The 26,363-nt window shown below is 33.9% G+C and overlaps 1 protein-coding gene across 1 annotated transcript; it reads left to right on the forward strand.

The window, feature by feature from the left end:
* The first annotated feature begins 1,841 nt into the window (after nucleotides 1–1,841).
* pyd3 (beta-ureidopropionase pyd3) lies at nucleotides 1,842–25,278 on the forward strand. Its single transcript, XM_068344212.1, has 10 exons — nucleotides 1,842–1,968; nucleotides 4,070–4,180; nucleotides 7,496–7,600; nucleotides 8,981–9,135; nucleotides 14,231–14,325; nucleotides 16,166–16,372; nucleotides 19,942–20,066; nucleotides 21,015–21,207; nucleotides 22,529–22,615; nucleotides 24,535–25,278. Exons 2-10 carry the CDS (start codon nucleotides 4,080–4,082, stop codon nucleotides 24,622–24,624), a joined length of 1,158 nt encoding a protein of 385 aa, XP_068200313.1. The 5' UTR covers nucleotides 1,842–1,968; nucleotides 4,070–4,079; the 3' UTR covers nucleotides 24,625–25,278.
* Nucleotides 25,279–26,363: the final 1,085 nt, after the last annotated feature.

The raw sequence follows: 26,363 nt of genomic DNA on the forward strand, positions 1-26,363 counted from the left end.
TTCGCCAGGCATCTCTATCTTGATCTTTTAAATCAATACTTCTCCATTCATCATCTCCTACTCCCCATTTCATAGCCCTCAGCCATGTAGGTCTGGGTCTTCCAACTCTTCTAGTGCCTCGTGGAGCCCAGTTGAAATTTTGGTGAACTAATCTCTCTTTGGGAGTGCGAAGAGCATGTCCAAACCATCTCCATCTACCCCTCATCATGATCTCATCCACATATGGCACTCGAGTAATCTCTCTTATAGTTTCATTTCTAATCCTGTCCTTCCATTTACTCCCAATATTCATCTTTGATATTTCTTCTATTGATACTTCGGACATTTTTATTCAAAGTACTTTTATTTAAAAAGACTTGATAATTTTTATTTTTATTTTTTTACAATCATGTACAGTATATGATTTTCAGTATTATACTAAACAATTTCTGAACTAAAACACAGTACATTCTACAGTCTAAAAGAAATAAAAATTATGTATTATCTAAAGATGCAATGACCCACAAAATCTATTAAAATAAGTTACTATTCATTATTATTTTATATATTTTTGCTGTTTTCTTTAGACCTAATCATTGAATCACATATACAAAATAGACTTAAGATTCCCTATATAGAGTGCCCTTGAACTATCTCTATCTCTAACCGTGAAAGGCAAGTCATACATAACCCATTTTTTAATTTTTATTTTTTATTTTGACGATTCAACTACAGTACATTCAAATGGTGTCCATTATCTTTGTATGTCTTAATGCAGATATATATATATATATATATATATATATATATATATATATATATATATATATATATATATATATATATATATATATATATATATATATATATATATATATATATATATATATATATATATATATATAGATATATATATATATATATATATATATATATATATATATATATATATATATATATATATATATATATATATATATATATATATATATATATATATATATATATATAAAGCTAGATTAAGTTATCATGTTACAAAAGTAAGCTGAATATGTGATATATGTATGCTATAGTCCTTAAGACTAAAATTTAATAATCATTTAGGTAAAGGTCAAAGTTCATTTATGTCAGAACTATCACGTGAAATAAGTTAAAACTGAAAATATATATCTTATGCAACTACCAAAGCATTTGACATCGAGTTTGTAAAGTGTAACTGAATATGACTTGTGGAATCTAAGAGAAGAAAATAGATTCATTTTAAGACATTCAGAAACATCAAATTGTTCTTTTGTTGCTGTAATCTTAGGTTGTTGTATCAATAAAGGCATTTGGGCGTGGACGAGAAGACGTGACCAGAATATATCTGAGTTTTTTTTATCAGTAGAGAACCATAATGTAACCCAAGGAGTTAGCCTTGAAGAAGTGCCATAGACCTCAGAAAAATAAACTATTTGATGTTTTTACTAGATAACTACTTTATTTAAAGCGATGTTAATTAATTTATGCTTGAATTCAACATTTATTATATAAATTTTGTAAATATTTTCCATCTTTTCTCTCTTATAAAGAACAAATAAATGATATATAAATAACTAGTAGAACCATTTGAAAGGCAGCAGACGAATTTCTTTTAGCCTTGAAGAAGTTTCATAAGCCTCAGAAAAATAAACTATTTGATGTTTTTACTAGATAACTACTTTATTTAAAGCGCTATTAATTAATTTATGCTTGAATTCAACATTTCTTATATAAATTTTGTAAATATTTTTCTTCTTTTCTTTCTTATAAAGAAGAAATAAATGATATATAAATAACTACTAGAACCGTTTGAAAGGCAGCAGACGAATTTCTTACAGACGGTCTTGTCAGTTGTCTCACAGTCTTACTACTACAGTTTAACAGTTATCAGTGACTGACTGTTGAAGAAGTACTGTTGTATCTATATTCTGTGACTGTGCTGTTGCAGTTAACCCTGTGTATTAATTGGTATTGTATAAATACATTATTGGGTTCATTATAGACTTCGTACACCAAATACGAATGTGTTTTAGGCATAAGTTTTAGAGTTTGGATGTTAAGGCTTTGATTCCCTTTATATTATATAATCTAAGTTATATAACTATAATTCCTTTTATCAAATTAATCTAAAGTTATATAACTATCATATTGTACGATAATTATATATTAATCTATTACAGTTTTATTTTCAGCCATTATTGAAATAATTATTTTATCAACAGCTTTAATTCCTTTTATTATATTATATAATCTAAGTTATATAACTTTAATTCCTTTTATCAAATTAATCTAAAGTTATATAACTATCATATTGTACGATAATTATATATTAATCTATTACAGTTTTATTTTCAGCCATTACTGAAATAATTATTTTATCAACAGGTTGTTTGTGTAGTTTGGAAATGTCATAGGTGATTATATATTGTTTTATATTGACATTTCAAACTTATTTACTGTATTTTAGACCTAAAACGTTACATTTTAATGACATTTTACATTTATTTACTGTATTTTAGACCTAAAACTTTACCTTTTTAATGGCATTTTATGTTTGTTTACTGTATTTTTGACCTAAAACGTGATTTTTATAATATTTCAAACTTATTGTGTTTTAGACCTAAAACGTTATCTTTTTTAATAACATTTTAGACTTATTTACTGGATTAGACCTTAAATCTAACCATATTTTGTCTAAACAAGTTTGATTAATTTACCGGTTCCTGGTTAAGTTTAGTGAAGGAAGACCAGACTTGGAGTACCCCAAGGGTGTATATTAAACCCAAAGTGTTCGTATAATTATTATAGCCTCCGTAGCTTAAATTGCTTATAATCACAATATATGATTTTATAAGCCTGGTGATATAAGATTAGCAAGTCATAACCTAGAAGTATATTTTTGCTACATTTTCATCGTTGGAATTTTATATTAAATCCAATTATGTAATGCAGAAACACATTTCAAACCTAGTTAGGCCTAACCATGAACAAATTACCTAATTGGTATTTTTATAGTTACGACCAACCTCTTGTCCTCTGTAGCATAGATAATTTTAGGCCTAATGTTGACCTAAGAACATCCAAAAATTTACTTAAAGAATAAGTTTATTTTTGTCTTTCTATATACAAAAAAAAATTAATTTTGAAAAGACGTTTTTCCTCGTACCACAGAATACCGTCCTTCATATCCATAAGCCTAACCTTACATAGGCCTTGATGAGTTTTTTTTATACAGGAGTGCATAGTTGTATAAAAAAATTATCTCTAGCCTTGGCTCCATTCAATTAGTATAAATTTAATATATATTTTATGGAAAACAATTGTATATTATTATGAATATCTTTTATGAAACCTATTTTAACCTGAGGTTAAATTTATCTCCCTGTTTGTCTGTCTTAACTTAATGGATAATAGCTTGAGATAGTATGATTTAGTCATGGAGAAGACTACATAACATTATACATATGAAGGCTATGTATTTTTCTAATAATTAATTTTCAAAATTCATTAGTTTCCTCAAAAAGAAAATACATAAATGAATCTTTTTAACTTCTAAATTGTACATGAATGCTGTATAAAACTTCCAGAGAGGTTACAGACCATACTTTTACCATAGATGTGCTTTGACCCCAATACACACACATTATGCCACTATTTGTAAGTCTTAGTTTATCATATATGTATTTTTGAATATTTTCCGATGGTCATTTATTTATAAACCTGTTCTTTCTGACCTTGTGATTAGCATAGCTGGTATAATTTTTTCTGGTTTGGTCATGCTCTTCGCGCTCTGCAAGAGAGATTAGTTCACCAAATGTTCAGCTGGGCTCCACAAGGCTCTAGCAGAGTTGGAAGACTCAGGCCTACATGACTGAGGACTATGAAGTGCAAAGTAGGAAATGGTGATTGGAGAAATATTGAATTAAAAGCTCAAGATAGAGACGACTGGCGAAATCTAACCGAGGCTCTTTGCGTCAATAAGCGTAGGAGGAGATGATGATGATGTTGATGATGACGACTACATTATCATTGTTAACATTAGTCTAACATTTCAATATCTTTGCTACAGAGTCTTCAGGATGGCGGGAGAATTCGTAAGCATAGAGCACTGTTTGGAAAAACACATTCCCGAGCAAGAATTGAAAGAGGTCAAAAGGATATTGTATGGTCGTGAACTCGAGTAAGTCTCTAAGGTTATTTAGTTTTATTTTCAGGAACATTTCAGTAAAGAAGGGTGATTGTATTTTATGAAATACCTTATTTTCTTTCTTCCCAGCTCTCTCACCACTCAATTATCATTTTCCAGTCCTGGAATGAACCTTGGGAGCTTTATAACTTTTAAAGTTGATATACAGCAGTTTAAGTATTTGTTCCTACATAAATAAAAACCTGAAACAGCTGTTGAAGCTAGATATAGTAGATGGTAACCGGTAGATGAGGGGAACAGACTACCTATCTGGCTTAGTCAAGTCACTTGACTTAGGTCGGTTGGTAAACGGGTTCATTGCTGCCAGCTCATTAATTTTCATTGGTGCTGTTGAGTTTTTTTTTCTTTTTTACTTTTGTTTGTGATAATTTTTTTTTTTTTTGGATAGCCTCTCCCATGTGACTTGTGAAGTGGCCCCCCTCAAAAGGTTTTAAAACATTTTCCCTCGTGCTGTTATGATTTGTTAGTCATGGAATAAACCTTTGCTGTTTCACATCACAACAATTGAAATACAGTAATCTGACTGTATAGGAGTCCATAGTTTTAACTAAAATCCTCCACTGTACTTTTAAACTTTATTCACCACTATTTTCTCCATGTAGTACAGGTTAGGTTCCCAGCCTTTTAACCCTTTTACCCCCAAAGGACGTACTGGTACATTTCACAAAAGCCACCCCTTTACCCCCATGGACGTACCGGTACGTCCTTGCAAAAAAATGCTATAAAATTTTTATTTTTTCATATTTCTGATAATTTTTTGAGAAAATCAGGCATTTTCCAAGAGAATGAGACCAACTTGACCTCTCTATGACAAAAATTAAGGCTGTTAGAGCAATTTAAAAAAATATATACTGTACTGCAAAATGTGCTGGGAAAAAAATAACCCCCTGGGGGTTAAGGGTTGGAAATTTCCAAATACCCTGGGGGTAAAAGGGTTAAATTGGCATAATTTGTGAAAGTTACCTTTGGCCTGCCCAATGATTTGAGGACTGTCTACTTTGCCTGCCCACACATTAGACGTATGCACGAGTGTTGGGTCTTGGTCACACCTAAATATCAGCTGCGGTCAAATTAACCCACTGAAACCTATCATGTGCTCGGAATGTATAGTCTGCCTCTTCATGTATCAACAGCTTTCATTCTTGAAGTATCAAAATTATCTATTTAAAAACTAAATTTAAATATCTTTGTTAAATAACCTTCCAGTGCCACTTTTCATTTATAGGTGCTTATCTGTCAGCTGTGAATAACAACACAGTGATACTTTACTTCCAGAGCATGTCAAATACATTATGCAATGCTGTTCTTATTGTCTCTATATATTGCACAGTTTGTTTTTAAATGATAGTTTAGCATTTTATCTTTAGTAGTATTGAGGTATTAAGATATTTTGAGCTTTCTCATACCATTTGATTCTTCAGAAAACTTTCTGGTGATGTTTGCCTTTGAAGTCTAATTGTCAATTAACCCTTTTACCCCCAGGCTATTTGGAAATTTCCAACCCTTAACCCCCAGCGGGTTATTTTTTTCCCAGCACATTTTGCAGTATATCTTTTTTAAATTGCTCTAACAGCCTTAATTTTTGTCATAGAGAGGTCAGGTTGGTCTCATTATCTTGGAAAATGCCTGAATTTTCTCAAAAAATTATCAAAAATATGAAAAAAAAAAAATTTATAGCATTTTTTTGCAAGGACGTACCGGTACGTCCATGTGGGTAAAGGGATGTTTTTTGTGAAACGTACCAGTACGTCCTTTGGGGGTAAAAGGGTTATTTATGCTGAGGTTTTTTAGTCTTTGTGTTTGCTTTTATTGTATATAAATTTGTCTGTTTTGTCTTATGTGTTATGGGTCTGGCAAGTCACATGCTTTTCATTTTACTGCTTTGTATGGTCAGGTTATTTTATACAAAGAAATACAGTACTGTATAGCAATTTTTTTTTTATGAAGGACCATTGAATATACTGTATATATCTAAAGCTTAAATTTATATCAAGTGCTTGATAGCATTTACCATTTGGAACACATTAATATACAGCAATGTGTTCATTCCTGGCTTTTCTTTGCATTTTAGTGTGTACCTGCTTTTTGGTAAATTATTTTTACATATACAATACCACTTTTATTTTTTTATTAGTATACTATACTGCAGACACTTTGGTCTTGTCCTAGATTATTAGTTAAGTACAGGTACATTCTATAGGGCCAGATTTTATAGTAAACAAAAATTCTAAAAAATTAGTCACAATAGTCTGTCTTTATTCAGATTTTCTATATCCAAATTAAACTGTTGTACTGCTGCACTTTATTTAGAATTGTCATCCTTTTGACCTTATCTTTAACATTTGTTCATATGCGTATATAAACCCATTTAGGGGAACAGCTTTTCCGAGTCCTAGTACAGTACTACCTTCCTTGTAAGCCAGTGCTAGCTGAGGCAATAACAGTTGTCATATCCCTATTATTACGTGTTGGGAGGTTGTTAACATTGCCTTTCTTGATCCTGTATGGGACCAGGAAGGATAACATGTCCAGGGAGGAAAAGAACCTTCTAGCTTTGTTCAAAGGGACTTCCTCCCACCTATGACTGAGTATCCGTATTATAAAGAATGAAATGTTTGTTTAACCCACCTATGAGTCTCCCTATTATAAAGAATGAAAGGTTTGTTTATCCCACCTATGAGTCTCCCTATTATGAAGAATGAAAGGTTTGTTTATCCCACCTATGAGTCTCCCTATTATGAAGAATGAAAGGTTTGTTTATCCCACCTATGAGTCTCCCTATTATAAAGAATGAAAGGTTTGTTTATCCCACCTATGAGTCTCCCTATTATAAAGAATGAAAGGTTTGTTTATGTGTAGGAACAACTACTGTATCTTGTATATTTTCTAGTTATACAACCCGAGTCCTTTAAAATAAACTTCTAACCTCAATCATTGGTTGGTGGGCTTAGTTTACCATTTGTGTCAACCTTTGTTAACCAACTGCCTTGTTAACGATGCGATGGCTATTCCAACCCTGCTGGAGACATATCCCTATATTAAAGAAATCAGTTTTGTAAAGATATAAAAAATGCAAATTCCTTTAAATCATTACTTTTATCATTGTTTATTAGTATTATGTTGTATTTTCTGCTACATGTCATGCTGTAACTTGGGGTTAAGGCCTCATAAAATGCCTTAAAAATCCAGACCAACACAATTTTCCACCTCTATATGTGCTGCTTATCGGCTTCCTAACATCTGAGATTGAAATAGAGATGGTAGATTAATGCTGCACAAACCTTTCAGATCACTTCCCATTCCTGCAGCAGCACAAAAACTTTCACAGGAGCATGACTTTGAGGTGAAAGGATATTGCATTGAAGCAGCCGCTGAACAACTTACTCCAAAAAGGTTAGTATTTTAAGAGTATAGGGATTCATTTGATATCTAAGTACTCCGCTGATAATTGCCTCTTACGAAGCTCATCTTTCAGGACTGCCTTGATTTTAGTGTAGGAATTGGCTGAAAAGATAGAATTGTGTATAGTCCATTTCTTTTAGCGAGGCATATTTGCACCGACTCGCAACGGTGCCCTTTAAGCTCGGAAAAGTTTCCTGATTGCTGATTGGTTAGAATTACCTTGTCCAACCAATCAGCGATCAGGAAACTTTTCCGAGCTAAAAGGGCACCGCTGCGAGTCGGTGCAAATATGCCTCGCTAAAAGAAATGGACTATAGTAGAGCTAAATCAGTATTTGGTCTAGAATTTCTTTGCTTGTAGTTGCCTGAAAAGCTCAATTAGAAATTAGAAAAATTCCATTTTCTTGTAACTTGAATATTTTGAAACGGTTTTTTTAGTAACTGTATTATTTTGAAAATTTTTGAGTTTCTCATTGATATGAATATTTTGTAATAACCCTTTACTATAAGAATGTTTGAAGTGTAGATAAACAACCCATACATTTTATGTTTTATCTCATGCAGTTTGTTATAGTTTACAATGATGAAAATTTTATAATTAAAATTCCTGCTCATCCTCAATTTTTTTTTTCAAGTACTCCTGACTTCAATCTAGATTTCAGAATCAGTAAACAATACATAGACTTGCCTGATTATCAAAACAGAATATCCTTATATCATATCGATTGAAATACCCTTTATTTAATTGAAATTTTTTATTTCAATATAACAGTACAGTAGTATTAATTTCATTCACGCAGAGCAATTTAGCAAAGGAGTAGGAATTAATAGTTTTCAATTGTAGCCTAATTTCTTGTGTTGAATTAATGTACACTGTATATACATGATATCACTTGTTACTCTATTTATTATTATAAACCAGGGCACCCCTTGAGCAATCTAGTATATACTGTACTTAATAGTTAGTGTTGAATGCGTTACAGCTATTATGAGATTCAAGTTTTGAAGGAAGTAAGAAATTGGAAGAATTCCTTCTAGGTCAACTCAGGAATTTGGGCATATCTCTCATGGCTATGAGAATTGTTAGTTGCATCTTAGAATAGAATGCTTTCTGCATGCTAAATAGCAGTATATTTTAACATTTCAACTTGCATTCCCTTCCATATATATGGAAAAATGTTTGGGATTTCATGACAGAAGTTTCCTGGGATTATGATTGTATTGCCCGACAAATGTTGCTAAAATATGCATCACTTCACTGAGAGTATGAGTGTTTCAAGGGGTTTTGCACTTGATGAAGCACTGTAGAATCAAGATAATAATGCACTTTTTTTTTTTTTAGTTGTTACCGTGTCACTCATTTTGCTTTAAGGATTGTGCGTATTGGAGCGATCCAAAATTCTATCGTAGAAGCAACCACAGCACCCATTGCAGCACAAAGGGATGCCATTTTTAAGAAAATCAAGTGCATGGCAGAAGCCGCATCTTTATGTGGAGTTAATGTACTGTGCTTCCAAGAAGCATGGAGTAAGTTGTTCTATTCCTCGCATTGTTGCTGCATAAGAAAACAGAAAGAAATTATTGCTTTTATTATGTTGCATTTGGAGTCTCTCGTTGCATTTTATTAACATTGTGGGCTCGTAATAACCGAGTGAAGTTAATTTGTAATCTTGAATGAAGTATCGCAGTGCTTTCATTGTCCTGTCATGTCCGAAGCTGGGTTTGATAGTAAAGCAATTTTGTAACAAGCTAAAATTTTCCATTCCACCTGAATGCCTCTTCATTATACGTTTTGTGTACTGCCGACTAAGGATGCATGTTGATTTGATTTAGAATGCCATCACTTGAATAACACTAGACCTTGCATTGGCTTATATGTAGTACTCTAAAAATTTGAAGACTGTGGAAGCATGAAGGAGGGCCAACCTTTTGCCTGTATACAATTAATCTTTGAGTACTGAACCATAGCTAATAGGAAAGAAAAGTGAAAGTTCAACAAGGCATATGCGGCCAAAATGTGAAGGAGGTAAGTTAGTGGTTTTCTCTGGTTCAGGGCTCAGTGACATGTTGGTTTGGGGTTCTAGTGAGCGTCTGGTATGTGGATGTGTGTAAAACTTTAGGCTGCATTTGGGTTTTGCATCGTATATCCATTAAAGAGTGTTAATTTGGCTCTAAAAATGTTGAAATTTTTATATTTTAGGTTTAATGGTTTCGTCATTCTATAGAATGAAGAATCGGATGCCATATGAGAATGTGTAGTAGGTCTGAACTGTAGAATTCATTGTAAAATGTTTATTTACTACATTAATTTCATCTGATTTTACTACTAAGGTCTGCTTATCTGGTCCTGTACAGCAGGGGAACCCTACTCTCCACAGGACCTCTAAGGTCGTTTTATGATGTTCATTCGGGAGCATTTAACATTTCACAATGCGTATTGCTAGCTTACTGTTAGATCATCACTATCGAAACACTTGCAGAATAAGGTCTTCAGTTTCTTCGGATGTCTCGTGGGAGCTTATTGTATAGTCACGGGGCTGCATATTCAAAGGCTCTAGAGCCTTTTGCTTTCTAACCAATGATTTAGTTTTTACTCATTTAACCCTTTTACCCCCAAAGGACGTACTGGTACGTTCCACAAAAGCCATCCCTTTACCCCCATGGACGTACCGGTACGTCCTTGCAAAAAAATGCTATAAAAAATTTTTTTTTCATAAATTTTGATAATTTTTTTGAGAAAATTCAGGCATTTTCCAAGAGAATGAGACCAACCTGACCTCTCTATGACAAAAATTAAGGCTGTTAGAACAATTTTAAAAAAATATATTGCAAAATGTGCTGGGAAAAAAATAACCCCCTGGGGGTTAAGGGTTGGAAATTTCCAAATAGCCTGGGGGTAAAAGGGTTAATAGATAGCCGTCATAACCCAATCTGTGTATCTTATTCAATACACAGAATCCTGGTCAACGCGTTTATGCGAATGTCAAAACTCAACCAGCAGCTTATGTTGGAGTTTTGAAGTTAAGACAAATTAATGGAACTTGGAACCATCTTCACTTTTGCTTTATTCAATTTTTATATTAAAAACTAATTTAATAAATAGTCTTAAATTATTGTAATATCAAACCTCTTGACCCAATTTAAGTAGTTACAGGCTTTAACTTACTGGTCTTGTGAAACTACCATGATAAAGGTTTTATGGTATGGTATTATAATCCTTTATTTTATTTATTTGTTGGTAGTACAAAAGGTCTTCAACTTACAAACTTAATAGGTTCCAAGAGGCTGTTTGTAATTCAAATTTTGTAACATTTTGGCTTAGGGTAGGCCTAACGTGAATCCCATGCCTATGATTTCCAGCTACTAAAGTCAAGAAATAGTCAGGTTTCCTATGAAATAGATATCATTTTATTACAAATACTGTAACATTTTGCTTACTGTATTAACCCTTTTACCCCTAAAGGACGTACTGGTACGTTTCACAAAAGCCATCCCTTTACCCCCATGGACGTACCGGTACGTCCTTGCAAAAATATGCTATAAAAATTTTTTTTTTCATATTTTTGATAATTTTTTTAGAAAATTCAGGCATTTTCCAAGAGAATGAGACGAACCTGACCTTTCCATGACAAAAATTAAAGCGTTAGAGCAATTTAAAAAAAAAAAATATACTGCAAAATGTGCTGGGAAAAAAATAACCCCTTGGGGGTTAAGGGTTGGAAATTTCCAAATAGCCTGGGGGTTAAAGGGTTAAATGATATATTGTTTTAATTACAGTATTTCTTCATCTTAGCTTTGTTATTTTCAGTTGGAATTGTGTTTGTATCTCCAATTGTTTATAAGTTAGGGACCTTCTGTGTTTATAATAGTGTATAGGGAAGTTTTGATATCCTCTTTTACCCCCAATGGACGTACCGGTACGTTCTTGCAGAACATTGTTATTTACATGTTTTTGCATGTTTTTGATAACTTTATGAGAAACTTCAGGCATTTTCCAAAAGAATGAGACCAACCTGACCTCTCTGACAAAAATTAAGGCTGTTAGAGCAATTTAAAAAAATATATATAGCAAAATGTGCTCTAAATTTAACCTTACCTTTAGGGGTAAAAGGGTTAAAACAACAAAGTAGTTTATGTTGGTAAACGGAAGTATATTTATAATATTGGGGCATTTTCTAAGTTTTGTTTGTGTTACTAATGTTTCGGTAAAAGAAGCGGGATAATCATTCTCTTTTCAGCATTTACTTCAAGACTTGTCAGAGACTTTCTATACTTTGACATAGTGAAACCTCTAGATACGAAAGTTTCTGTATATGAAATGCTGATTTTACGCCATACGAATTTTTTTTCGCCTAATATTTCGAAAAAATACTCAGGATACGAAACGTAATTCGCGGGGTTTGGTTAGGTGTATTGAATGATTCAAATGTATTTGGTTCTATTTCATTCTATTTGATTATAGAAGAAAATCATGTTATGAAACCCTCTCCTGAATGAATTAATTTTGTATCCTGAGGTATTACTGTAACCATGTAACATAACTCAAATTTGTGGTGCTGAAACTAATAATTAATCCGTAACAACCAAAGTGTAATGTAATATGTTTAAGCTAATTGTTAACCCTCTTACCCCCAAAGGACGTACTGTACTGGTACGTTTCACAAAAGCCATCCCTTTACCCCCATGGACTTACCGGTACGTCCTTGCAAAAAAATGCTATAAAATTTTTTTTTTTCACATTTTTGATAATTTTTTGAGAAAATTCAGGCATTTTCCAAGAGAATGAGACCAACCTGACCTCTCTATGACCAAAATTAAGGGTGTTAGAGCAATTTAAAATAAATATACTGCAAAATGTGCTGGGAAAAAAATAACCCCCTGGGGGTTAAGGGTTGGAAATTTCCAAATACCCGGGGTAAAAGGGTTAATATGAGCTCAAATATACTGTGGTTGAGCTGATCGGTAATAAAAGCCTGATTTTACGAGGTGGTGCTAATCAGTAATGAAAGCCTGATTTGATGGAGCTAAGCTTATCAGTGATAAAAGCCTGACTTGCGGTTAAGCTAATCAATAACACATATTTGCTAATAAATGCTGGTACTTTTAATGTCGCCATAGATTCAGATGCTTGTTGTTTTGGCTGAATATTTTCAAGAGCTAAATTCATTGATTTTATATTTAATATGTGGAATTAGAAACAGGTTTGAAGATGATTTATTGCTGTATTTAAATTCGTAGTTAATTATTCTTTTAATTTCTCAACTCCTAAAATTTTTTTTTAAATCAATTGTTGAACCCACCTGCTGTATAAGTAGGAACTGTCGTATTTTTTAGTCTGTAAAAATAAAGAAAAATATTCATTTAGAATCACTAAAAAGATTTTTTTCTGTTAGATTCATAGTTAAGTATTCTTTTAATTTCTCAACTCCTAAATTTTTTTTTTAAATTCAGTTGTTGAAACCACCTGCTGTATAAGTAGGAACTGTCGTATTTTTCAGTCTGTAAAAATAAAGAAAAATATTCATTTAGAATCACTAAAAAGATTTTTTTCTGTTAGATTCATAGTTAAGTATTCTTTTAATTTCTCAACTCCTAAATTTTTTTTTTAAATTCAGTTGTTGAAACCACCTGCTGTATAAGTAGGAACTGTAGTATTTTTCAGTCTGTAAAAATAAAGAAAAATATTCATTTAGAATCACTAAAAAGATTTTTTTCTGTTAGATTCATAGTTAAGCATTGTTTTAATTTCTCAACTCCTAAAATTTTTTTTAAATCAATTGTTGAACCCACCTGCTGTATAAGTAGGAACTGTAGTATTTTTCAGTCTGTAAAAATAAGGAAAATATTCATTTAGAATCACTAAAAAGATTTTTTTCTGTTAGATTCATAGTTAAGCATTGTTTTAATTTCTCAACTCCTGATAAGGTTTTTTTATTTCAAATCAATTGTTGAACCCACCTGCTGTATAAGTAGGAACTGTAGTATTTTTCAGTCTGTAAAAATAAAGAAAAATATTCATTTAGAATCACTAAAAAAAGATTTTTTTCTGTTAGATTCATAGTTAAGTATTCTTTTAATTTCTCAACTCCTGATAAGATTTTTTTATTTCAAATCAATTGTTGAACCCACCTGCTGTATAAGTAAGAAATGTAGTATTTTTCAGTCTGTAAAAATAAAGAAAAATATTCATTTAGAATCACTAAAAAGATTTTTTTCTGTTAGATTCATAGTTAAGTATTCTTTTAATTTCTCAACTCCTAAATTTTTTTTTTAAATTCAGTTGTTGAAACCACTTACTGTATAAGTAAGAACTGTAGTATTTTTCAGTCTGTAAAAACTAAAGAATATATTCATTAGGAATCACTGAAAAGGGTTTTTTTCTGTAGAAAGATATTTTCTTTTGACATTTTGCTTTGGAGTTGAAGAAAATAGATAAAATTTATAGAGATACTTTTTTTTAAACTGTGGCAGTTTTCATAAACTTATAGAGAGATCCTTATTTTAAACTGGTTGTTTTCATATACAATACAGAGTTTTGTTATTCTATTACTATGATTTTAGCGATGTAAGCGTTACTAGTTTTTCCCTTACCATAGAAGTAATATATATGATTATTCTCCAGACATGCCATTTGCATTCTGCACGAGAGAAAAGATTCCATGGTGTGAGTTTGCAGAGGATGCGGAGACTGGGCCAACCACTCTTCTCTGTCAGGAGGTGAATATAAGAGAATTCGTTACAAGGAATGGACACTCCAAAATCAATCCATTGTTCTATAGTCTTGGGTAGTGCCATAGCCTCTGTACCATGGTCTTCCACTGTCTTGGGGTGGAGTTCTCTTGGTTGAGGGTACACTCGAGCACACTATTCTATCTTATTTCTTTTCCTCTTATTTTTTAAAGTTTTTATAGTTTATATATGAGATTCGCTGAGAGGAACGTAGAGAGTAGAGGTCCCCTTTTGTTTTTGTTTCTTTGTTGATGTCGGCTACCCCCCAAAATTGGGGGAAGTGCCTTGGTATATGTATGTATGTATATGAGATTTATTTTATTGTTACTTTTTTATTTAATTGTTAATTATTTCTTCTCGTAGTTTTTTTTTTCATTCCCTTTTCTCACTGGGGCATTTTCCCTGTTGGAGCCCTTGGCTTATAACATCCTGCTTTTCCAGCTAGGATTGTAGCTCAGCAAATGATAATAATAATAATAATAATTGGAACGATGTAGAAAAGTTTGAAGATTGGATTAGGTTGTTTTACTTAACGATTCCATAAAATGTAAAGGTTTCTGGTTTTTACATCCGTTCAAAAGTCTTTTGGGACACCAGATAAGCAAATTCCTTTAAGATAAACTATTTTCAATCCTTGCAGAATTTGTTTACAATACACTCAATTTGTGCATCTATTGTATTGTCTTTTCATGGACTTCTCTTTTAATATTTTCTCCTTTAATTCAAGAACACATCAATGCTGCATCATTGCTATTTGTATGTGTAACTACGTACAAAGTGGCCCCTTTTGTATTTACTCCAATACTTCTATGATTTCCTCCCATAATAATTCATATAAATACAGTATACAGTATTTTTAATTCACACAATGCTTAGTTAAATGTTAGATCATTCAGGAAATACTTACTTACTTACTTTACTTTGATGGCTGCTTTTCCGGTCCCATACAGCAGGGGAACCCCACTCTCTACAAGACCTCCACTGTCGTTTTACCTTGTTCGTTCAGAGTATTTAACGTTTCATATCACGTATTGTTCATTTACTGTTAAATCGTCACTGTCAAAAGACTCGTGTAGTAAGAGTCTTCAGTTTCCTCTTGAAAGCCTTAATGTCTTCAATCATTCGAATGTTTCAGGGGAGCTTATTATATAGTCTCAGGGCGGCATATTTAAAGGCTCTGGAGCCTACAGCATAATGTCATTAAACTATGCTACATGACCCATTTGAACTGAGAATATTTTTCAACCGTATTACTAGGTATATTACTTGGCCAGTAAGTATTCCTTAGAGAAGGGATATGGTAGAATTACACTTGTTCTCGTATACATCTGAGTTCCCCATTTTTATTTTTATTCTTGAATTATCTATAAGCATTCATTGATTGTTAAATACTGTATTGTATATTTCATTCCTATATGAAGTGGTTGCTTAATATTTTTCTTTTTATAAGCACTTGTGATCCTTCATTTATACTGGTATGCCATCTGTATGCTAGTTTATCCTATCTGGTATACAGTACTCATATTGTAAGTTCATTATTTACTATCTTTGTAGGACAGTAAGTTTTACTCAATTTCCTACAGTATTTAATAATGTTTAGATTATCTGGGACTAACGGTTGAGAAAGTGGTTGGATCCTTACTGTGCTGAAACTCCAAAAGTCCCCCAAAGACTTTTGTTATTCAATTTTTCATTGTTTAATTAATAGGCAATGCTTTTATGCAAGTTTTTTGTGTTCGTGGTGAGAAAGAGAATACAGATTTTTTTATTTTTTTCATCTTAGAATAATCCATATTGTATTTCTAACTTATGTATTTTTACATTACAGCTTGCTCGAAAATACGACATGGTTATCGTGTCCCCAATTCTGGAAAGAGATTCGGCTCATGGGGACACACTGTGGAACACTGCAGTTGTGATTAGTAACACGGGTTACTACTTAGGGAAATCACGCAAGAATCACATCCCACGTGTGGGCGACTTCAATGAATCCACTTATTACATGGAAGGAGATACTGGTCATGTTATATTTCAGGTAATTACGGTAATGCAAATACTGATTTAAAGGTTTAAAGGTCGCTCATGAATGGCAGAGGCAAGGGACGGTGACATTGCCCTATCAAGCAAGACAATGCCCTAGAGACTGACCATATATACATATGATCAGTGCCCAAGCCACCTCTCCACCCAAGCTAGGACCAAGGAGGTAGGTAGATCTATAGACTCCCCCAAACCCCCATCCATAGCTCACATGGATGGTGAGGTTACAGCGACCAAAGGAACTAACGAGTTCGAGCGGAACTCGAACCCCAGTCTCGCGTTCACCAGTCAGGGATGTTACCACATCGGCCGCCACAACCTGATACTACTGTAGTTGTGTTGCGTGTCAAGCTCTTCATTTGGGAAAATTATTACTGGTATTTAGAAGGTTAACCACTAACAGGGCTTGCAGGATGTCATATTACATATCAATTTCATTAGATCGCTTTTCCGAACTTGACCTGAATATATTTCACAATGTTTATGCTTACGGATCTAGTGTAGATTCTACTTGGGGAGTATCCAAGTAACTGCTAATTACTGTTAATTGCTGCCAGAAGATTTTTATTGGTATGGCTATAGTACAGTATTTGCACACCAAAGCAAATTTGTTTTTGATAGAGAACAAGAGAGCATGCTAGAAATAGGAATGAATGGGGAGCGATTGTGACGCAGTACCGGTAGGCCCTGCTGCTTCCTCCGGTCGCCTTGATGACCACGGAGATAGCAGCAAGTAGGGGATTCGGCGTTATGAAGCTTCAACGTAGAGAGTAGTCCCCTTTTTGTTTTGTTTCTTTGTTGATGTCGGCTACCCCCCAAAATTGGGGGAAGTGCCTTGGTATATGGATGGATGGATCTATGGTGGATAACGGGGAAGGGTGGGCTGTGGCACTCTAGCAGTACCAGCTAATCTCGGTTGAGTCCCTTGTCAGGCTGGGAGGAAAGTAGAGAGGAAAGATCCCCTTTTTTCATAAGTTTTGATGTTGGCTAACCCCCAAAATTTGGGGAAGTACTTTGGTATATGTATGTATGATGTATTTTTTTTATGTAATTGTACTTGATTTATTTGTAGTTAGATTTGCTGTTCTCAAGAGTCTACCCTGGTTTAAGATGAGGAGGTGTTTCTCAGTTTGTTTATTGCAGCCACCTTTCAGCCTGTCAAGTTACCTCTACCAATGAAGTTGGGAGGATGTTATGTTTTTGCCCCTGTTTGTCTGTTTGATTTTTGTGAACAACTTCCTAGTCACAATTTTACTTGTAGAGTAGTGAAACTTTCAGGGATTAATTTTTATGTTGAGACGTGGAAATTGTTCAATTTTGAAAGTCTTAGGTCAAAGGTAAAGGTCAAGATTGAGCAAGAGGTCAACCGAATTAACCCCAACCTTAACCCCAAGTTCTCACGTGGGTATCACACCAACTTCAAATACGCCTACAGTCTGTATTGATTCTGGGAAAGGCAAGATGGTTTCGAGATATAAGTTGCCATGGCGGAGGTCTGCACCCTCAGAGTGCTTTTCTAGTTTTCTTTTTATGTAGTTGTACTTGATTTGTTTGTAGTTAGATTTGCTGTTCTCAAGAGTCTACCCTGGTTTAAGATGAGGTGGTGTTTCTCAGTTTGTTTATTGCAGCCACCTTTCAGCCTGTCAAGTTACCTCTACCACAAATGTTGGGAGGATGTTATGTTTTTATCCCTATTTGTCTGTTTGTTTTTTTGTGATCAACTTCCTGACCACAATTTTACTCATAGAGTCGTGAAACTTTCAGGGATTAATTTTTATGTTAAGACGTGGAAATTGTTCAATTTTGAAAGTCTTAGGTCAAAGGTAAAGGTCAAGATTGAGCAAGAGGTCAACTGAATTAACCCTAACCTTAATCCCAAGTTCTCATGTGCGTGTCACACAAGACTTCTTCAAATACGCCTACGGTCTAAATTGATTCTGGGAAAGGCAAGCTGGTTTCGAGATATAAGTTGCCATGGTGGAGGTCTGCACCCTCAGAGTGCTTTTCTAGTTTTCTGCCTGTAATGTCATATTACTGACATTTCTATTTTTCTAACCCTTTGTGTTCATCCATTTATTACACATAGATTTAAGGCATGAACAGTGTTTACTTCTTTTCACAGACTCATCACTCTTATACAGCTCACATTTTTCCTATGTTGCATGTAATACAGGCTTTTTTACTTATAGAAGTGTATCAGGATCTTATATGCAACACCAAGAACCATGGGTGAACCAACTGCATGATGGTCTTTCTCGGTAACCTTCACTTAATTCTTAAAATATATAAGTAGTGACGTCACTGGCATGGGTTGGCTAGTAGTAGTACGAGGTTGAACGGCACCTCGCTGTTCGGGGATTTTGACAGGAGATATCTAAATGGTGCAAGGCCTCTGGTTGTGATTTATCGCGCCCCAGTATTATATCGACACTTTATACAGGTGAGCGAGCTGGGTTCAACCTGGCATTCCCATGCAATTTTTTCTCTGGTAATATATAGCAGTTATATACCTTAGAAATGGTGCTTAAGGAGCATTTCACTGGGCGACACGGGTCGGAGCCCAGAAATAGATTTTTCCTTCGTCAAAATCCCTTTTATATCATCACTTTTGCCTGATTATCTTCTCAGGGGATCATTGATTGGATTATAAAGTACACCTTCCATATAGATGATTTTCTTCCTGGTTAGATATCATAGGTTTTCTGATTTTCAAGTATTTGTCAGTAATTACCCATCATGTTTTCCTAGACTGACTTCATTTGCAAAGGTTAGTGATAGTTCATGTGTTTTCTTCAAGTTTCTCTTGGTTCTCTCCAACATTTTTTTAGACTCTGAAGACAAGAAGATTAAATTTTAAATGGTTAAACTACATTATATAGAAATTCAAAGATTTTATTTGTAAAGAATTTTTTTTACCACATCCACATCATCATATTGAATTTAGCTTTAAGGAAAGGGATATTGTCATATGCAGAATTATGTAAAGAAAATTTACTTGAATATTACTTGAAAATAATTCCTCCTTGACTGAAAGCAAGATAGAATGAAACTCTCTAAGAAATAAAATAATTGACATCAAAATCAATATAATTGCTAAATCTAGTCAAGAAATTACTTGAAAAAACTATTTTCTACTATGAAAAGTCTATTTAATTATGATTATTTATACATTGTTTTTTTCCAGGCTTAATATGATTGTTAGGTTCATGAGGAAACATAATTTTTCTATCCAAACCCTACCCATTACACAAGTGTCTGCCTTTCATCCCTTAATTCTCTTACCTTTTATGTGAATTAGGAGGAGTGGTTATATCCAATCAATGGCCTCATTGGTTTGCGTACATGTAATATCTCTTGGTCCCTCTACAGTGTACAAGATGCAATAGCGTATGTCTGGACACTTGACCATAATTGAGACCTCAAAAAGAATGATGAGTTTGTAAATAAACAAAATTATATAAGTACCAACATTTTTAGCAGTGTGTTACATAATTTTACAAAGTTAATTTTATCTGTTTGTGCTTTTGAGATAATCTAAAAGAATAATTATCTTGCGTTTGACAGACTAAGTTCGGTCGAATTGCCATAAATATATGCTATGGTCGCCATCACCCTCAAAACTGGATGATGTATGGAGTCAATGGTGCAGAAATTGTCTTCAATCCATCAGCAACTGTTGGAGCTCTAAGGTAAAGATTTGAATTTACAACCTGCTAAAGTGTGTCATCGGATAGTTTTTCTTTGCGGCATTTTGCTCTTTGGGGAAAATATTACAAAGATTAACAAACTGGGAGGAACGTAGAGAGTAGAGGTCCCCTTTTTGTTTTTGTTTCATTTGTTGATGTCGGCTACCCCCCAAAATTGGGGGAAGTGCCTTAGTATATGTATGTATGTAACAAACTAAATTCCGTTGTAACCACCATGGGCCATAATGATGAAAACTTTAACAGTTACAACAAGACGTCCATTTTGCATCTGGAAATTTACAATTTGAGAAGGAGTTTCCTCTGATAACTTTTTATTTTCCATAAATATTTGCTTCATTAGTCATGAATTACAGGTACCATATACATACTGTACTGTATTAGGTAATGGTTCCTGCTGCAATTTAGAAGATGTCTGTTATTAATGTAGTTATCATATCTTCTCTTTATTTTTTAAGTTCCTTTTTTCAAATACCTCTTGATTTATTGCTTATAATCTTCTGTATTAAGTAGAATTCTTTTTTGGTACAGTAGAGGATTATCAAATATCCCATCATTACAATTCTTAATTTTTTGGTAGAGTATTATCAAATATCCCATCATTATACTGTAATTCTTAAGTTTCTTTTTTCCTCCAGTCATAAATTTACCTGCTGTTTCCTCCGATGCCTTAGATGACCGCGGAGGTAGCAGCAGTAGGGGATTCAGCGTTATGAAGCTTCATCTGTGGGGGATAATGTGGGAGGGTGGGCTGTGGCACCCTAGTAGTACCAGCTGAACTCGGTTGAGTCCCTTGTTAGGCTGGGAGGAACGTAGAGAGTAGAATTTCCCCTTTTTTGTTTTGTTTCATTTGTTGATGTCGGCTACCCCCCAAAATTGGGGGAAGTGCCATGGTATATGTATGTATGTATAAATTTACTTACATTTCCCCAGCGAACCCATGTGGGGTATCGAGGCCAGAAATGCTGCAATAGCTAATAGCTATTTCACTTGCGCCATCAATCGCGTAGGAACGGAGACCTTCCCCAACGAATTTACATCAGCTGATGGTAAACCTGCCCACAAAGATTTTGGACATTTCTATGGATCCTCATACATTGCAGCTCCAGATGGTTCAAGAACACCAGTAAGTTATTTAAAAGCTAACAAGATTACCACCAATTCCTGTTTTGATATTACTTTAAATACTGTATTTTTGTTACGAATATTTTTGTAATTGTTGTTAGTAATTATTATCACTTTAATGATGGGTTCCCTAAAGAGGGATACAGTAATTCAATTATCGAGCAAGTATTTTATTCAAGTTCCCATATGATTTATGTCCTCATTTATAGACTATTTTTTTTAATAAATCAGTGAAGATGCATGATGCTTGTAATTTTGCCAAGTTACCTAAAATGTAAGAGTAACGTAACCCACTTTTCATCTTCCACTCAGGACCATTTAAATTAAATTTTCAACCTCTTAACATCTCTCTGTTACCTCCTTATCTATCATTCTATCTTCCTGTTGCTATACAGCATTAATTTTGTTCATGGATTGACTGCTATTATATATTTGAGCCTAGCAATTTAACTTAAATCTAGGCAATGCTTTTCAATTTTGATCTTATTACCTCTTAGGTGTCATGTAGATAAGACATTCTGTACAAGTAATAGGGTTTGTCTATGCCGTATGATCAGTGCCCATTTTATCATGATTAGTCCTTTGTTAATTGTGCTATTGTGATCATCTCTTAAAACACTTGAATTTAGTGCATTTCTTGTCAAAAAAAGTTCCATTCTATTCTTATAATTTCTATCACCCTTTATATAACTTTTTTTCTTCACATAGTATCCTGAAGATAATACCAAAGTAATTGTGGTAATAATTATCACTAATAATGGTGTTAATTTTTTTATTAAGTGATTATTACATTGTAGGATTGACGTATAGAGAGATATGTACCATTGTATCTATATTTCACATAAATTCATGTCTGCTAAAGAAGGTGATGAATGCAAGAGTTGATGGGAGAAGTACAAGAGGAAGGCCAAGGTTTGGGTGGATGGATGGAGTGAAGAAAGCTCTGGGTGATAGGAGAATAGAAGTGAGAGAGGCAAGAGAGCGTGCTAGAAATAGGAATGAATGGCGAGCGATTGTGACACAGTTCTGGTAGGCCCTGCTGCTTCCTCCGGTGCCTGGGATGACCGCGGAGGTAGCAGCAGCAGAGGATTCAGCATTATGTGGTGGATAACAGGGATGGGTGGGCTGTGGAACCCTAGCAGTACCAGCCAAACTCGGTTGAGTCCCTTGTCAGGCTGGGAGGAACGTACAGAGGAGAGGTCCCCTTTTTTGTTTCATTTGTTTGATGTCGGCTACCCCCCAAAATTGGGGGAAGTGCCTTGGTATATGTATGTATGTATGTAATACGGGATTCCTTGACAGTACAATTTTATCTTTTTCAGGGACTGTCGCGGACTCGTGACGGTCTTTTGGTTGCAGAGGTAGATTTAAACCTCTGTCGACAAGTTAAGGACCGGTGGGGCTTCAGGGTAAGTAGTTTAATTTGTGCGGCAAATTAGTACCTGTTTCTTCTCCATCTCTCAACTCCTATTCATTTTTAATAAAATGTTTTCAAAATTCTTGATAGCAAATTTACATTTGTGAAACAGTATTTTTTCTTCAATTGCTCACAAAATTGGTATACTGTATTGATAGTTAAAGATTTCTATAGTCAATTCTTTTTAGTGAGGCAGATTTGCACCGACTCGCAGGGGTGCCCTTTTAGCTCGGAAAAGTTTCCTGATCGTTGATTGGTTGAACAAGATAATTCTAACCAATCAGATGGCGGGAAACTTTTCCGGATAAAAGGACACCGCTGTGAGTCTGTGCAAATGCGCCTGATTGAAAAAAATTTAGTATAGTGATCAATCTATCCTGAGTAAATATTTTTTTTTCATTCTACCTTGTTTAGGGTATTGTTCTCCAGTCTGTTCTTCAGCTACTGACTCTCATCTTAATTTGTTGAACGAAAACTTGTGGTCTTTTAAATTCCTTATTCCTGATTGGGTTATTAACCTCTAGCACCATTATTCATTTAGTTCTTTGTACATGTTGTATAAGATTTTTCATGATTCTGACCATCCTTTGCATTCAGATCTTCCCAGAGTGGACCATCCTGTACGTACTGTAATACTAAGTCTGCCATTAACCCTTTTACCCCCAAAGGACGTACTGGTACGTTTCACAAAAGCCATCCCTTTACCCCTTATAGACGTACCGGTACGTCCTTGCAAAAAAATGCTATACATTTTTTTTTTTTCATATTTTTGATAATTTTTTGAGAAAATTCAGGCATTTTCCAAGATAATGAGACCAACCTGACCTCTCTATGACAAAAATTAAGGCTGTTAAAGCAATTTAAAAAAAAAGTATATACTGCAAAATAAGCTGGGAAAAAAATAACCCCCTGGGGGTTAAGGGTTGGAAATTTCCATATAGCCTGGGGGTAAAAGGGTTAATTCTAAGGCTCAGTGCTGAACAGTACAGTATGTGGAATGATTTTCCTAATCTGACTGTTGATTCTTGCAAACTTCATAAGTTAAAACTTGTTGGAAATGCTCTTCTGTTGAACTGGTTGACTTAAGTCTTTTCATAGCTGATATATAACAGATCTATTCTAACACTGTTACTGGTCTCAAAATATTTTATATTTTTATATTCATTGCTTCTCATGTATAGTTAATTTCCTTATTTCCTTTCCTCACTGGACTGCTTTCCTTGTTGGAGCATTTGGGCTAATAGCATCCTACTTTTCAAAATGGGGTTGTTCCTTTGCTAAGAAATAATTAAGGGATTTTGACGAAGGAAAAATCTATTTCTGGGCTCAACCTGTGTCGCCCAGTAAAATGCTCCTTATAGCACCATTTCTAAGGTATAAATACTGCTAAATATACCAGAGAAAAAAGTTGCATGGAATGCCAGGAATATACCCAGCTCGCTCACCCTTATAGGGTGTCGATATAAAAACTGGGGCAATTGAAACCACTACCAGAGGTCCCTTTCCAATTAGACTTCTCCCTCCACAACATCACCCGTTACTACGAGGTGTCGTTCTCTACAGCTACTGCCCCCCCACCACTACTACTACCTATCCTTCTCCCATGTATTGATTATATGAATAATAAGAATAAGTTAAAACTATCAATTACATTTCCGTATCAGATTTAATATTGCTAATCATTTGTAGAGTATATTCATCATCATCATCTCCTCCTACGCCTATTGACGTAAAGGGCCTCGGAGTATATTATAGTAGCTAATAAGTATGTGTATTCTAACAACTTCCCAACTGCGAGATGGATTGCTAAAACAATGTACCCCAAATTTTTGCAAGTAAATTTTACATAGGGATATTGATTAACACTTTTTTTTTTTTTTTATTGATGTTACTTGTTTTTTTCTTTCACAGATGACTCAGCGACTGGATCTGTATGCTTCCTCCCTACAATCAGCTATTGAACCTGATTACAAACCAAATGTAGTGACAGATACATGCTAAGACACATAAGGATATCAAGTTGAAGGAATGTGAAATGATGATGAACACAGATTTCATTGCACTTTTTGTATGTGTTGTTTCATAAAGTTAAGTTTGTATACCAAGAAAAATATACTATTTTTACTATAATTGTAGTTTAGAATAGCTATTAGGTTATGAAGAATAGTTCATTATAAAGGTGGATTGATAGAATTGCAGTCTTGTGATTTTTTTCCTACTGGAATTGTGTGTTTTCAAGGATTATTTTTGCTTTTATCAAAGATATTAAGTGATAAAGTAATCCTCTCTGTTCCTTTTTATCATTAAATGAATTTATAGTTCTTTAGTGCTAAGTATAAGCTGTTTCCTCATCTTTCAATATTAGTACATTATTTTTTTTTAGTTAGAAATTTCATACATTGTTTTTCATTTTTATTTTACTGTAACTAAAGAATTACTACTTTAATGGTTATAAATTTCATCAGCCCCGACTGAAGCTTTTTGGGTGTTGTCCCAAGTTACTTTCTCAGTCTTCTGTCAACCCTTTTGTGGGACCAAAATACATTTTTATCATTGCCTTGTAACTGTAAGTTACCATCTGCTCAGATTTAGTCAATTGTCTTTGTTCGATTAAAACTGTTGTAAAATAAATTGAATAAACTTTTTCAAAAAATGTGATTTAACTACTGTATCTGTAGTGTATTATTTCGGCGTGGGTGGTGTGGCGCTGGGGGTTGGCTAGGGCCTTTGTATCGGCCCATCCCTTTGACGAAGGAATTAACTAAATGGAAGACAACCTGTGAATAGTGGATTTCACGCGCCTTTGCTTTATACACGACACTCAAAAGGTGCTCGCGCGAGGGTTGTAACCTCAGCATTCCATGCTTTTATCTTTCTCTGGTATAATTGGAAGGTTTTATCAGAAAAGATATATAAGAAGGACTCTTTTCACCGGGCGCCACAGGTCTCTCCCCAGAAATAGATTTTTCCTTCATCAAAATCCCTTTTAACTACTGTATCTGTAGTGTATTATTTCAATAATTTTATTCTTAGATGAAATATTTAGAAAAAAAATTTAAGTTTTTTAAATTTTATTTCTCAAAGAATAAAGATTTGATTTATCTATTGTACATTATTTTCATTTTGTTTGAAATATTGAATTTTTTAACTAGATATTTGCACAGCATATAGTTGTGTGCAACAACCTTCTTGTTAGGTTATAAGTGATATCTGTGGGGATAAAATAATTCGGGATCATTGACTTTTGAAAGTTAAACTACTTTATTTTCATCCACGGAAGAAATTTTATGATGCAGAAAGAAAGAAATAGCGCCAAAAGAGAGAACTGGAGGTACAATCGTTGACTTGCTTGAATAAAAGAATTTTAATCTATTGTACTGTACATGTAATTTATTAGCCAGTAGGCTTAACATTCCATAAGAATGCTGCTGCTTCGCTCAAGGTGTTAACTACTGCACTTTAATTGTTCAGGGGCTACTTTCCTCTTGGTAAGGGTTGAAGAGACTCCTTAGCTATACTAAGTAGCTCTTCTATGAGAAACACTCCAAAATGAAACCATTGTTCTCTAGTCTTAGTGCCATAGCCTCTCTTGTGGAGATCCTTTGCAAGTGTTCACTGGTAGAGAGCTTCTAGAAAACAGAGTATAGTACATTTGTTCCCTATGTTTCAGCAGCATTAGCTACATGTATCTCTAATTAGATTAAAGTTCCAATTAGAAATTTGTTTTTTTTTAAATAGGG

This window comes from Palaemon carinicauda, chromosome 20 (assembly GCF_036898095.1).
Source record: "Palaemon carinicauda isolate YSFRI2023 chromosome 20, ASM3689809v2, whole genome shotgun sequence".
Classification (NCBI taxonomy): Eukaryota; Metazoa; Arthropoda; class Malacostraca; order Decapoda; family Palaemonidae; genus Palaemon; species Palaemon carinicauda.

What these genes read in the sequence shown, in the direction of transcription:
- pyd3 (XM_068344212.1), top strand. Translation starts at nt 4,080, where the DNA reads ATGGCGGGAGAATTCGTAAGCATAGAGCACTGTTTGGAAAAACACATT. An exon ending in GCAACTGTTGGAGCTCTAAG is followed by an intron (nt 20,067 to 21,014) that starts GTAAAGATTTGA and finishes ACATTTCCCCAG; the next exon opens with CGAACCCATGTGGGGTATCG. An exon ending in AGGACCGGTGGGGCTTCAGG is followed by an intron (nt 22,616 to 24,534) that starts GTAAGTAGTTTA and finishes TTTCTTTCACAG; the next exon opens with ATGACTCAGCGACTGGATCT.